Source organism: Urocampus carinirostris, chromosome 8 (genome assembly GCF_059441175.1).
Source record: "Urocampus carinirostris isolate Australia breed hairy pipefish chromosome 8, RoL_Ucar_1.0, whole genome shotgun sequence".
Lineage (NCBI taxonomy): Eukaryota > Metazoa > Chordata > Actinopteri > Syngnathiformes > Syngnathidae > Urocampus > Urocampus carinirostris.
In genome coordinates this window covers 20945235-20960327 of record NC_142356.1, presented here as the reverse complement: position 1 = coordinate 20960327, position 15093 = coordinate 20945235, and the positions used below count along the sequence as shown (strand labels likewise).

Below are 15093 nucleotides of genomic sequence, written 5' to 3'. Positions count from 1 at the left end.
CAAAAACACTACCTAATGTGTTGTTTTTCATATTTTTGTCGCAAGTTTTTCATACCCAATTTTCAGCAAATTATCCTTATTTAAATAACTTATGTTGTATGTTTGTCTAAGTGTTTCCTTTTTCTTTTCTTTCAGAATTAAAGCAAAACAATATACTAGGTTAACTTTTTTGTGGAATTCAGGGGCACTTAGAGTCTCGTTAAGTTTTATCGTGCTTACGTACTGAGATATTTTAGTAAATTAGCCAGTTTATTCAATTTCTAAATTTTTCTCTAAATTTAAGTACTAGTAGACATTAATTATCTTAGTTTAATTAATTTCCATTCATTTCCCATGCAGTTATATTTTTAAATCACCATGATATGTCTCGAAATCCACTAATCCGTTATTTTTAATTCCTTTAATCCTTTCCAGGGTTGATCAATCTTTTTCTCATTGTCTTCCAAAAAAAAATGCTCTTTTCCATAGACAATGTTTCATTTTAACTTAACCAAACCATAAGTCAGCTATTGTTTCACATTTATTAATCAATTGTCGAACGTAACACTCATTCTAAAAAATTCAGTGTGGAATCAACTGTCCTAAAAAACTGCCAACTCGAACTCAATGTCAAAAATTTCCAATTGTCTTTTCATCCCTCTGTAATCATAATCTCTTATTGTTGATTCGATATAAAGCAATACCTACTTGTCACTTATGAATTATCTTGTTGAATCGTATTTATTTTATATTACTATCTTAATCTTTTATTCCGCGCAACAATCTTCGTTTTTACGCAATTGTCTTAGTTCCCTTTGTTTTTCTTTATCTTTTCTTTTTAAAAGAAATATTTCATTCAGCTGAAATAGCTTCAGCTACGCTATTAATGATTTCTAGTCTCCAATTTTCTTCCCTGTGATAATATGTCGTCATTTTCAAACTTCTTTCAATTTTTGATAATTCGAAATCATTCATACCACTAGTAATCTATTATTGAATATGAGAAAAACTAAGGAAACAATCCTTTTATGTATTACGCCTCTTTTGAATTTGTCCATTTATAACCAACGAAAAGATGGACACTGAAATTATGGACGGTCTCCAGTCGTCTTCTTTGTTTTACTCGCCCTTGCTTTATTAGGAGCATAACTACACGTCTTAAAAATTCTTACCCTTTTGCCATTCGCATATTCAACGAGAGATGATTAGTTTTGTTATTTAAACATTCTTTCTTTTTAAACTATTCTGTATAATTATCTTGTATTATACACTCAGTGTTCTCATTTCACCATGTTCCTGTGTCCCAGATGCATCATTCATGCTGGGGACGCAAACTTTTCCTTTAAATTGTCATTATCATTTAATTCCTCTTTAACAAAGATTCAACGCATTACATCATCGTTACTTTGGTTTTGCTGTATGAGTTTTTATTCTTCTGCACGCCGATCTTAGCTAATGAGATCCCGTCGCTTCGAGATTACGTCATTGCTGTTGGTAATTCGTTAAGTCAGTCTTTTTCATTAGACAAAACTGCTTTTTTCTCAATTTATTGAAGAGAGCCAGCTCATAAATGCCGTTCTTGCACTTAACTTGGTATTTAGTTCTGTAGTTATTTATTTTTTTATTTATTTTTATTTGATGTAGTGTACTATGTCTTTGTTTTAAAGTACTATATTGAATCGTTAGTTTTGTGATATTGTTTAGTATACCTCTAGGGGCATTTCTCTATTACCGTATTACTGTCGTAGTATTTCTACGGTACTTTCATTCAGCGATTTTAATGTTATTATTGATTCAAAACCTGATGCAAGCCAAGTTATTTTGTGAAAATGTCAAAAATTCCTACAACTGAAGATACTTACGTATTTACTTTTAGCACAGGCGCTGGGCAATGGAGTAAAAGTGCGCATGTCCTGTTTATAGTTCCTAACACTTACCCAATCAAAACGTTTGAGTTTCTTTGCTACAGCTTCTGGATAAAACGTTCGTTCTCGGTTAAGGTTTTTTCCTGCGAGTTTTTATTAGAAATGTCTTGATAGTGAACCTAAATCGTTTAGTTAGCTTTCTTATAAAGTATTTTTAGCAATTTACATCCAAAACAGGGACCGCTGGTGTGACTACGCGACTGTAAACTAGAGTAATAATTAGAAGAAAATAGTGCTTCTTTGGGCACTGTGACTCTCCTTATTTATCCTGTTCAGCACTTTTACTTCGGTTGCACTCCACAGTGCAAAGACATCTTGGGGTCAATGTATACACACTGTCCCTTTAAAAGATTTCGAGTGCATGTTTCTTACGAAACCATATTCTAAGAATTATATTTTACACATTTTCGTCATATCCCACATTTTTTCTTTTTTCCTGTAATATTTTTAATTTTGGTACTTTCGAGCTTCCATACCTCAGGGCCAGTGAGCCCTTCATGAGGTAAAATGTACTTGTACTTTCCAAATTCTCAACCGTTTTGGCATGTTATACAGTAGTGTCACACTTAACCGGGCTGCTGTCTCTTTGATGTGTCATGGCCTGCAACTGCAGCGTCGCTGTCGGGATCCCCGGCTGCACTTCTGGATCCGCAATTTCCATTCGCCGCTGCGATTTCTCGAGCTCTGCTCCTAGTAACAATCATATCAGACAATTTATTATCACACACAGCTTTGTCACCCACATCTTGTTTTCCTAACTTAACGTTACTGCCCTGTTGATCTTGCTTGGTCTCGTTGACGGTGGCAGCGTGAGCCGTGGTACCGCGGTTCAGATGGTACCATGTTGAGCTACCCTCGACCTGGACTGCGGCCAGCGTTGCCCTCACGACGGTGTACGGTCCCTCACGCCTCGGATGGTTCCACTTTCGTTGAAACCTTGATGTAGACGAGATCCCATGGGACGTCTTTTCAAATGGTTGTTCGACCTTGGACTCTTGTCTCTTCACCAGCCGGTAGATGACAGCCGTCAATTGTCTCATTCAGTCTCTCAGTTCAGTTTGTAGTTGCTCAAGTGGCGGCCCCTTACAGGGACCTCCCAGATGCGGCGCTGGTCTGCCTGTTAGCATTTCATGCGGTGTTAAATGCGTGATCCAATGAGTTTGCATGCGATAACTCATCAGCGCTAACTGTAGCGCATCCCCTCAGTTGAGCCTAGTACTCACAAAGATCTTGTTTATCTTCGATTTTAATATTCCATTTACTCTTTTCCATTATTATTCTCTCCGTCTACCGTGGCCTGTAAATACGGAGACCTATACCATTATTTCTCCAGCTATTTTACACCCCCCCTTTGCATAATATTTTTAAATTGTGCACTTGTATCTGATATAAAGTCAAAGGTATTCCCCTGTTACCTATTCTCCTTAATAATCCTCCTGATGCTCCTGCATCTGGAGACACATCACCGTTTTCCTGGAAAGCAGATTCAAAATACAATTTTAGCAGTATTTCTGTGTTAAAAATAAAATAATTCACAATCCAAACGTATCAATATTCCTCAGATTTGTAAACACTACGTCAATCAACAAGATTCTAGCGTGATTCAATGACTCGTGTTGTTCGTTATCACCGCCCCGTCGACGGCCTTGGCCGTCTGGCTCAGTCCATCGTGACGTTCCACTCGTAATCCGCTGCAGGAATGTGCCATGAGCTTTATCAGTGCCACACTGACCTTGGTGCCCAGTTGTCTACCTCTTTCTCCTCGAAACTGGCTGCAATCAGTTCAGATTGCCCCCCGCTCACTGTTTGAGGACAGCCTGGATGTGCTCCAGTGTCCCCACGACCCTGCTGTAGACAAGCGGCGCAGACAACGGATGAGTGAACGTCTTTGTTTGTTCTTTGCTTGTTTTTCTTTCAATCTTCAGCCTTTTTCAACAGTCCGTCTGACTTCTGAATCCTGTTAAATCGGTTATGTTTACAAACTCGGATGTTTAGTCTAGGTTAAATGACCATGAAGACATCACCTTAGCAATTAAATTCTTAAATTTTTCATGGTCTTCCTCAAGATCGAGTAATCTGCTCCTCATTGTCTTTTGAAAATGCTTGCCAAATTGTTTCCTCAATTTACCCAAACTATACTTATCACGTTTATCGGAACAAGATCTCACAAATCAAAAGGCCACACGCAAACGGAGCACTTGACGAATTAAGTAATCCCTCCACTTTTATTTATTTTCCATACAGCAAAGGAGCGAAAGACGGGGGAAAGACAGGGGTGGGGCGGGAATACACACGGTTGAGCTCAACTCACACAGAGCGAAAGACGGGGGAAAGACGGGGGTGGGGTGGGGGTGAGCTTTGGGTGCGAGAACAACCCACAAAAAGCAAGACACTTTAACGCACATACAAGACCGTAAAATGTAGAATAAGCAGTCACTCCATCATTCATCCATGTTTCCTTAACTCCTCCCCCAACGCCAAACAAAACAAAAAAAACAAAAAACAGTCAAGTATAAATCACCCGCGCACTCTCACTCAGGCGGCCGGGGGAGAAACCGAACCGAACAGAACACACATCCACAGACAGAGAGACACACGCACAATTAACGCCAGCTGGCACACACACCAACATTCCCGAATGAGACATCTCCCAGACTGAAAACATGTCAGCAATTCTCACACATTCTGTGTATCGCTTGTTTCTATGCGAATATATCTTAACAATACAACATCTGATTACTGCTCATTTTTCTAACGCCGGTATAACCTTTCAGATTGTAGAAAATGGCGAGGTTCCATGCACCACACTTTTTCCTAAGTGCAAGGTTACATATCCCTCCCAAACCATCAATCGACTAGGGAAACACATAAAACATGCCCCGTATTAACCACACATAGATCGTCTACTCCCGAACTGTCACTTCAGCAAATGATGACGTCTCATCACCGTTTCCATACAGATCACAAGACAATTATAAATCTACAAATACCAACGCCGCTGCACCATTTTATCCAGGTAAAATTAGCCTTTTTCCTTTTTCAAGCAGCCTACGTCCCAAAACAAACAGGATTCTTTGAGCACCGAACTCCCGGGACACAAAAAAAATAAATAAATCTCAACTCAGTTTACATATCTCATCCGTCCGAACTTGGGCCTGATTATAGACGGAAAATTCCACGTGCACGCATTTTCATAATTTAGCTCCGACGTCACAGGCTCCTGTCCTCCCACGAATCTCGACAAGCAAATTGAAACAAGGAGAGAAAAAAAACTATCCTTACCTCAACCGCTCATTCGAGACCGTTCCACTGAGAAGTCTTTTCCCTTTTCTGTTTATTTAATTAGTGCCAGTCCACGTTGCGGCGCCAAATGTTGTAGAAATTGGAGGTCCGATAATCGAGAGAAAAGTCTTCTCATATGTGGATAAGAGAAATAGACAGGAGCCAGCCTCGTTACGGAGGGAGATGTCACTTTATTGATGCGTCAATAAAGATCTCACAGAGCTAGGAACATGACAATGTATTTAAAGCTGGTAGTGACGATTAGGCTTCGATTGAGTACACCCCAAAAGGCGGTCCTGTATCACGTATCAAGTACAGAGCGTCCCGTCCCTTGCACGCTATCTTCAAGGAAACTTAATGTCTGCCAAGAGTATCTTCAAGGATGTCTACCCGACCGTTTCCCACTACTGTAAGCAAGTCTTTCTAAATTTCTACATGTATGCAAATCCATTCTACATTTGCAAGTGTATTTACCACAACAGCAACAAGTAATCTGATTGGTCAAATGCTTGAATACAAAAGCACACATCTGGAAGCAGTGTTACCAGGTGGATAGCTATGAAAGGAAACTGACAGACAATTTGCAATGATTTACTAAGTAAGTATTGATGAACGAAATATAATTAACGGATATTTTTAACGCCAGCAGAGAAGGCCTTGCAGCCCCTCACGGCCCACCACTGCATTATCATATGTTTTGAATTTGTAATTTCCCAGATCCTGGCTGCATCACCCACAGCAACAACAGCAGCGAATGGCTGCAATTGAACTTGGGGGCTTTCTCTCACTTGGTGCTCCTCAGCGAGATTCAGATGCTCCACCCCAACTTCTCAGCGGTACCTTTTTTTCTTCCGTCTGATTTTTTTTAGTAACAAACTCTTGGTTTTGAACCCCATTTTATGTGTGCAGTTTGAGGCTTTATCGCAATTATCAGTGAGACAGCTGGCTGACCTGTCCTCCACTCCGGGTGCACTGCAAACTGGGGCCCAGGTCTTCATGCTGATGGAGAATGTCCCCGACCAGCTCCTGCCTACCTTCTTTGATGATTTCTCACCGTTGATCAAGGTGGGTGACCAAGTGGGGTGAAGAACAAACATATTGAAAGGTTCAAAGGAAGAGGTATCAAACATACAGCCCGTGGGTCGGATCAGGCCCACCAACAGATTGAATCCGTTCCGAGAGCAAATAAAATTAAGCGCATCTTCTCAAAAAAGGGCCTGCAGTTGTGTGTTATTTAGGGTCTTTTAGTGGTAGAAAAAAGAAAGTGTTTTTTCATACTTTAAAGCACTTCCATACTTTTCAGGACTTTTTTATACTTTACAGTACTTCTCAGTACTCTTCATACACTAGTTTTTGTACTTTTGCCTACCTTTTATTACCATTTCAAACTTTTCAATACATTTTTCCCTTTTTAAATTTCAGGGTACTTTTAATTACTTTTCAGCATTTTTTCATACATTACAGTCGTTTTAGTATATTTTCATACTTCAAAGTAATTTTTGTAAATTGCTTTCCTTTTCAGTTTTTTTTTCACACTTTTCACTCTTTTCCATTTCAATTACCATCCATACTTTTCAATACTTTTTCGTGCTTCATACTACTTTTTAAGAGCTATTCATACTTTTAATTCTTTTTCGCCCTTTTCAGTACTTCTCAGTACTTTTTATACATTACACTTTTTCTTCTTTATATACTGGTACTTTTTAGTACCTATTCAAACTTTTCAGTAAATGTCCATTTTTCCTTTTGTTTTACTACTTTTCTGCACTTTCTCATACTTCACAGTACTTTTTGTATGTTTTCATTCTTTCGAGTAATTTTTGTACATTGCCATCCTTTTCAGTTTTTTTTCATACTTTTCACTCTTTTCCATTTCAGTTATCATCCATACTTTTCAATACTTGGCCATGCTTCTTACTACTTTTCAATAATTTTTCATACTTTAAAACACTTTTTATTATTCTTCGTACTTTTCAGTACTTCTCAGTACTTTTTTATACATTACACTAACTTTTTGTTCTTTACATACTGACACTTTTTACTACCTTTTCAAACTTTTTAGTATGTTTCTATTTTTTATTGTTTTAACTACTTTACAGTACTTTCTCATACTTTACAGTACTTTTTGTATATCTTCATACTTTTTATTACTTTTTCATACTTTTTAGTAAATGTCCCTTTTTCATATTTCTCACTACTTTTCAATATTTTTTTCACACTTTAAAGTACCGGTACTTTTTTATACTATGTCATACTTTTCATTACCCTTTCAAACCTTTGAGAACATTTATCTGTTTTTTCGATTTCATATTTTTACTACTCTTCCGTACTTTTATTCTTTACAGTACTTGTTTGTATATTTTAACTTATTAATACTTCTTTATACTTCTCAGTACAGTACATTTCCCTTTTTAAAATTTCAGTTTTCATCCTTATCAGTATTTATTCATACTTCCTACTGCTTTTCTTTGTTTTCATACTTTAAAGCATTTGGTATACTTTTTCATACCGTCTCAGTGCTTATTATTATTTTTCATACATTAAACTAGTTTTTGTACTGTTTCTATAATTCTATAGTACATTTTAACACTCTTCTATTATTTTTGTAAATTATTTCTACAATCTTTTAATTTTCAATATGTTATTTTTACAGAGTATTTTTTTCTACCATGTGGTCTAAGGAAATCAGAGGTATTTCATGAAATGTTTTGCGAAAGGAATGCTCATTAAATGTCAACATTTTCTAAATGTACTTTGACTTTTTTCCACCATAACAAAGTAAAAACATGATTATTTGGGTGGTGAAAAACCAGTTTGACACCTGTGTTGTAGGGCCAGATTTTTTATGTGTTGATTGCTGATTTTACCATTCTTCAGTTTGTCTGAATTTTGTAACAAAAATCAATGAAAAAAAAAGGCAATAATGAAAAAAACTTACAAAAATACAATTGCATATTGTTGTATGATTATCACTACCCCTTCTAACGTCACGTTGCATTTTCAACAGGGTAAAGAAAGCCTCTATCCCGCCGCAGTTAGAATAACCATGTTGGAAGTCGTGTTCGATCGCGCAAATCTCTCCGACCCGTCCGTCAGCGACTCCGTGGTCTCCGTGTGGCTCCGTGATCGACTTCCCCCTTTGCTGTTCCAACTACCTCCGGAACCCATTGGATCGTTTTTCGAAATACTGACCTCCAAGAACTGCAGCATCGAACGACAAGGGTATGCGGAATGATCCAAAGATAGGCGAGTCTCATAAAAACACACTCATCGTTTGACTGTTTCTCAATTTCCCAGCGTTAAGGAGCTCAATAAGACCATGGAAAGTCTCAGTGAAGTTACTAAGGAGGAAGTACACAACCAGATTGTTCAGGCTCTTAAAGGTAAGGATATAAACCAAAGAACTGTCAGGACCAGAACCGAAACAGGACCCAATTGCGTAACGTTTACCACAAGGTTTATTGAAAGAAAGAGGAAGGGCTGCGCCCATGATCCAGTGTTCGCTGGGCCCGGGAAGAAAGTCGCTCTCGCACTCGGATTGTGATCCGAACACGGAAGTGGATCTTCCGTAGCGAGCGATGGCGGTGTCAGGAACGGGAAAACTGGTCGGTAGCCGGGACTGGGAGAGCAAGGCGTGGTCGTAAGCCAGGACGGTAGAGTAGATGTAGTCGGGAACAAAAATGGGTCGTAAGCTGGGACGAAAGCAGACGTGGTCAGGATCAAAACAGGTCGTAGCCGGAGACAAACAAGTGCAAAAATGGGACAGGTGGGAGTCAGGGTCAAAAAAGGCTTGCCTAGTATACACTGAAGTTTGCAGACGGACTGACAAGAGGGGACTGACACGACCGGGTTTAAGTCGAGACAGGGAGCCAATCAGAACCCGCGGCGTTTGGCGCCAAATGAGCGGGCACAGGTGATTCTCATCGGTAATCATGACAAGAACAACCTTGTGAGAACAAAGGAAGAATTATTACCTGCAGAAAGGAGAATATATACCGTAAATTCTGGACTATAGAGCGCACCTGATTATAAGCTGCACCCACCACATTTTAAGAGGAAAACCGATTTTGTACATACACAAGCCGCACCTGTATATAAGCCGCATGCGCCCACATTTAAACATGTAACACAAACACAGACTTAACCCAAACCCGACTTCAAGTCCCGCGATTGAAACTAAATGTCCTTCATTAAAGTCCACAGTCCAAAAATCACAGCCGGCAAAATAGACAGAAAATGATACCGGTACTTAAGGTTTGATGCAGACCTGCAGAGTCCGGGTCCCGTTGAAAGTAATCCAAGGAAAAAAGTGTATATTTCCAAAGGTAAGGGTGGGAAAAATATATCAGATGAACACATTTACTCACGCAACTCCTTTTTTTTTAACCAACTTTTTACCCCCTCTTCTTTCCTTGTCTGTCCCTCACCTTTAGCGGTCCCCAATTAAACTCGCCACCCCGCGTTTGTTCCGCCCCTCACTTTTCGTTCCCCCGTGCAAAACATATCAGAATAAGTGTCTAAAATAAATACAAATAAATACATTACAAAAATATACAGTTGCAAATACATTTTTTACACATATTTACAAAGAAAGACGGTACACCTAGAGAGTTTTCAAAGCTTTAATAATAATAATATAGCTTTCATCCAAACTGTGCCTGTGACAGGGCAGATAATGGTAGCAACACTCGAGCGCCGCTGGCGGCCGTTAGAGAAATTACCGGTACATAAATTGTCCGCATCACTGAATAGGCCGCAGGGTTGAAAGTTAGGGAAAAAAGTAGCGGCTTATAGTCCGGAATTAACGGTAAATACCTTTGTTTAATTAGTTAACACTGCAACAAATGTTTATATTGGTTATTATGAACTGAGAAATTATGACATGTTTGGATTTCAATCCCTTCCGTATTCTACCGTATTTCATATTAACATCCCATCGTATTTCTTATGACTGGTTTGGCCAAAAAAGTGGGTAAACATCATTTTAAAGCAAATTGCTGGAGCAGAGGTGAATTTCCCAAAAAAAAGACAAATTTTGCTTGTTTGTTAATAACGTTTCATTTTCAAGCATTAACTGGGTCAATTATTTGTTAAACATGTGGGATGTGATACCAATGATACCAATACTCAACTCTTCAGTAGTCATCGATACAAATAGCAGAGACTGATACCAAAGCTACTGTACATATAATTCCTCTGCCTCCTAAAAAATTAGACATTTTTAAAGAAATTACTATGAATTCCATTTTTAGTTTTCCTTTATTATTGCATGCAATTAATCACAAGATTCCACTCATTTCTACGTTCTAGTTCCTGATTTTAAAAGGGCTACTAAAGGGCAACGGATACTACTATCGGCCACCCATGCCAACACCAAGACCTAAAGAATTAAAAAGCATTTTTGGACCTAAGTTTACCGAATAGAGATCAGGCTTGTTCAAAAGTGAGGTAAAATAACAATGTTTTATGTTGATTTAACACAAAGATAATTGGTTTATCATAGAGGATGATAAAATCAAATAACATATAATATCTAAAAGCAGATAAGCTGGGGATTTTGAGAATTTCGGATCCAAAAGGTATTCAAAAAATTAATCAATTAAAATTTTCTTGTTTTCCAATCAGGACCGAACCCTCTGCGTTGCTATGCCAACAACCAAAGTTACTACCGCTTCCTTCAAGATTCCTTTATGGGCTTCCAGTTGCCCAATCTGACCAACTTCCTGTCACTCATTCCTCCCGTCAACACGGTTCAGGTGCGTTTCCACAGAAAATTTATAAAATTAGAATTAGAATTGTCTTTATTGTCATTGATATCAACGTTGTGAAACATTGTATGCAATGACATTGGAAATGGCCCTCCAGAATAATATACAAACTATTCGAGACTAAGAACTATAGAAGAGAAATTAGACAAAATACTATCAGGATGAATAAGCCAATAAAATGATAATAATTACAAAATGGTGCCTGGAAAAACTAGCCTAAGTTAGAATAATGATAATAATGCAACAAATTGTAGTAATAGTGCAATGAAAATATGAAAATAAGTCCCATTACATTGAGAAGCAGCATCTTTTATAAAACCCAATGTATCACAAGGTAGCGCAGTGGTTAGCGCATGTGCGGCACAGGTCTGAGGTCATGAGTTCGAACCTTCCTGTGTGGAGTTTGCATGTTCACCCCGTGCTTGTGTGGGTTTCCTCCGGGCACTCTGGTTTCCTCCCACATTCTAAAAACATGCATGTCAGGTTAATTGGCCGTCCAAATTGTCCCTAGGTGTGAATGAGCAATTGAATTGTCTGTCTCTGTGTATATATATATATCTCATCTCATTAGCCACACCGCTTATCCTCAGTAAGGTCGCGGGGTTGCTGGAGCCCATCCCAGCAATCATTGGGCAGTGGGCAGGGGACACCCGGAACTGGTTACCAGCCAATCGCAGGGCACACGGGGACAGACAACTCACTCGCTCATTCACACCTAGGGACAATTTGGACCGGCCAATTCACCTGAAATGCATGTTTTTGGAATGTGGGAGGAAACCGGAGTGCCCGGAGGAAACCCACGCAAGCCCGGGGAGAACCTACAAACTCCGCACAGGAAGTCTGGAGCTGGATTTGAACCCGCGCAGGAGGTTCCCAAGACATGAACTGTGCCGCACATGCGCTAACCACTCATATATATATATATATATATATATATACTGTTTAAATCAGTTTCGTGCAATCATATACCGGTAAATTTTTTTCAAAGTTTCATTTGGCAACAACAAAAAGAGAAATAAATATCTAGTAAAAGCATTTACTTTAAAATATGGTATAAAGCATAATATCAGAGTTCATCAATATGTCTTACAAATGCAAGTATCCAAATATAATTTGGATAAATAACTATTTAAGGGTACGTTGAAATTTGTTTTATTTGTTTTGCACAAATGCATACCTGTCAACCTCCACGGCTCCATGCCCTTACAAACTGTCATATTTTCCCTTACAAAATACAAAATAATCTTACACCATATATTTTTTTCAAACTTGTTTATGAAGTTAAACCTATTATAATGTACATGTGTTTCGTTATATCATTCTGTACAAATTCTTAATAATAAAAGAAAAAAGAAAATGAGGAAAAAAAATCAGGAACAATTGTTACCAGCGTAACTAAAATTTCTTTAATAACACTTTAAATTTAAATTTGTAAATAAAGACATTTTTGGAAGGAAAAAATTAGTGGGCATTTCCATTTTGTAAACCAAACCACAATATCAACCATCGATGCTTGTATTTTACATTTGAATGAATGAATGAATGCTTTATTTCGAACATTAAAATAAAAACAGAACAAAAACAATAACTCAACAAAATAATCGATTTTGAATACGATTGCTATTGTCGAAAGCGCAGCAGAATGTGCGTACAGTGGCATCAAACCGCTCGCTTCGTTTGCAAGGAAAAAAACGATACCGAGATAGAGGGTACCGCGGCGAACTCCTTTGACTCAAACGATTTGCCATTTCGTGATAGTCGGTGTATACCGGATGGTACCCATAATTGACAAATTTGCGTTTTTCCGTAAAGATTTTCTCGTACGTTGTACACGTCTTAAAATGCATAATAAACGTTCTTTGTATGCCAAAAACGTACAGGTTGACAGGTATGCAAATGTATGTTTTTGCATACATAGCAAATACATGGTATAGCGTGTGGACAAATAATCCTGAAAATAATATTTATTTTTATGTTGTGAATTTAGTTGTTAAACTCCATGCCGCCAGCAGACCTTGGTGCATTCCTTCGAAGGCCTAACGTCGTCGACAATGAAGAGAAGCTTTGCTCAATCTACACAAACTACAGGGAGACACCCTTTTTCTTAGAAAATGTGAGTCATATCAGAGGTGGGCTGTGCTTTGTGCTTCTGATTTCTTTTCAGTGTAAAACGCAGGTTCTCATTACGCTGATCGCGATCTACCGGTCGATTGCAGTGTTACTATCGCTGGTCGATCACGGGATCGTGCACAGTACTGTATTTGGTGCTTTGTATTTGCGGGGACACGCTGCTCTGTAGCGGTCATACGCAGAATGTCAGCATGAACATCATGCAGCATAGCAACACGTTTGAGATCTCGTGTGTTTAGTGAGTATTTGACGATTCGGAGATTAAATAAATTGCTATATGTACATTTGCATTTACATTTATACATCATATAATGTAGGTTATCAGAGCTTATCAACATGCCTTACAAATGCACAGGAAAAACACTATTGAAAGATATGTTCGAATTTGTTTTTGTTTTTATTGCATAAATGTATGTATAGATAATTTTTTCCTACCGTGCATTTACCAGCAATCTTTAAATTTGTTGAGCGGAGTTCAGTGTTACTTATCATTTCTTGCAATAGCATCATGAGACGAAAATATTGTCAATGAAAAAAATACGGACTTGAATCAAACAAATTAGATTTTTTGGACGGATTTTTTAATTTCGCATGGATTGAGCCAAGACCCCTTTTTTTCATTAAAAATCTGAAGCAACCCATCCATTGAAAATCTTTCAAAATTAATTCATAGATAGATAGATAGATAGATACTTTGTTCATCCCCGAAGGGAAATTCACATTTCCAGCAGCATCCCTGAGCTGAGAACAATCGAGAACAATCGAAAATAACACGGGAGCTGCTGGAGTGGCTGCCATGTCTTTTTCAAAATTAATTTTTAATCATTCGCGCCAGTAATAGAGGTTATTCATTTTGGATAATAACTTTGCTTTATTTTTGGGATTTTACCATATTTTCACCTGTTTTATGACATTTGTATCTTATTTCATTAGGAAAATAATGAAAATAATACTCAAAATAAGCCAAAAATGATCTACCAGTCAAACTTTGTTTGTTTTTTGCTTAAATCAAACATGAAAATGATAATTACAAACAACAAAATTATATGTAAGAAAGTACTAAAAAACATCAAAATGATGTGCAAGGTTTTTACTTTATTTGATTTATTATTTTTTGCAGCGGAATCTTAAACAGCTTCATCGAACAAAATACGTTTTCAAATATATTTCCACTCTTGGACAGATAGTTAGCATATATAAAAAAAGGTTATCTGCTCAATGTTACAGATACTTGGCTGATGAAAAAAGCAAAGATACAGCGTACTTTTTTTGCAATGACAAAATCGGGCAATTTTCTGCGGCATGCTAGACAAGGTCTCACGTTACTCAGATGTGCCCTGACACGCACTGGTTGAAAAACACTGACCTTGACTACCCTCAAATTTGTTTTATTTAGTTTTTCGTTTATTAAATATTGCACAGATAATTCTCAAAACTTAAAAATACTTAGATGTTTTACATTTTTTGTTGTATGTTGGTACTTTTGACTTGGTCCTTTTGTAAGTAGCTTGTATGCTGTAAAAATGAGCAGCCCTGGTTAAAAGCAGTGTATCCATCCATCCCTCCATCCATCGATTATCTTCCGGTTGCCGGGAAGCAGCCTCAACAGGGAAGCCTAGACCTCCCTATTCCAGCCACTTCATCCAGCTCACCTGACAGGATCCTGAGGTGGTTCCAGGCCAGCCCAGAGACGTGGTCTCTCCAGTGTGTGCTGGGTCGTCCCCTGGGCCTCCTGCCGGTGGGACATGCCCGTAACACCTCCCGGGGGAGGCGTCCAGGAGGCATCCTTATCAGATGCCCTAACCACCTCAACTGGCTCCTCTTAATGCGGTGGAGCAGTGGCTCTACAGAGTCCCTCCCGGATGACTGAGCTTCTCAACTGCGGAGGAAACTCATTTCAGCCACTTGTATCCGGGATCGTGTTCTTTCAGTCATAACCCACAGTTCATGACTGTAGGTGAGGGAAGGAACGTAGATCGACCGGTAAATCGAGAGGTTTACCTTTCGGA

The 15093-nt window shown here is 38.4% G+C and overlaps 1 protein-coding gene across 1 annotated transcript in view; it reads left to right on the top strand.

Moving 5' to 3' along the window:
- Positions 1-15093, top strand: part of LOC148361209 (uncharacterized) — an 87192-nt gene that overhangs the window by 52607 nt on the left and 19492 nt on the right. Inside the window, exons 49-54 of the mRNA XM_088341944.1 lie at positions 5904-6022; positions 6096-6251; positions 8194-8408; positions 8484-8569; positions 10812-10942; positions 12942-13067. Coding sequence (XP_088198070.1) covers positions 5904-6022; positions 6096-6251; positions 8194-8408; positions 8484-8569; positions 10812-10942; positions 12942-13067 — 833 coding nt within the window. The remainder of the gene's footprint in view (positions 1-5903; positions 6023-6095; positions 6252-8193; positions 8409-8483; positions 8570-10811; positions 10943-12941; positions 13068-15093) is intronic.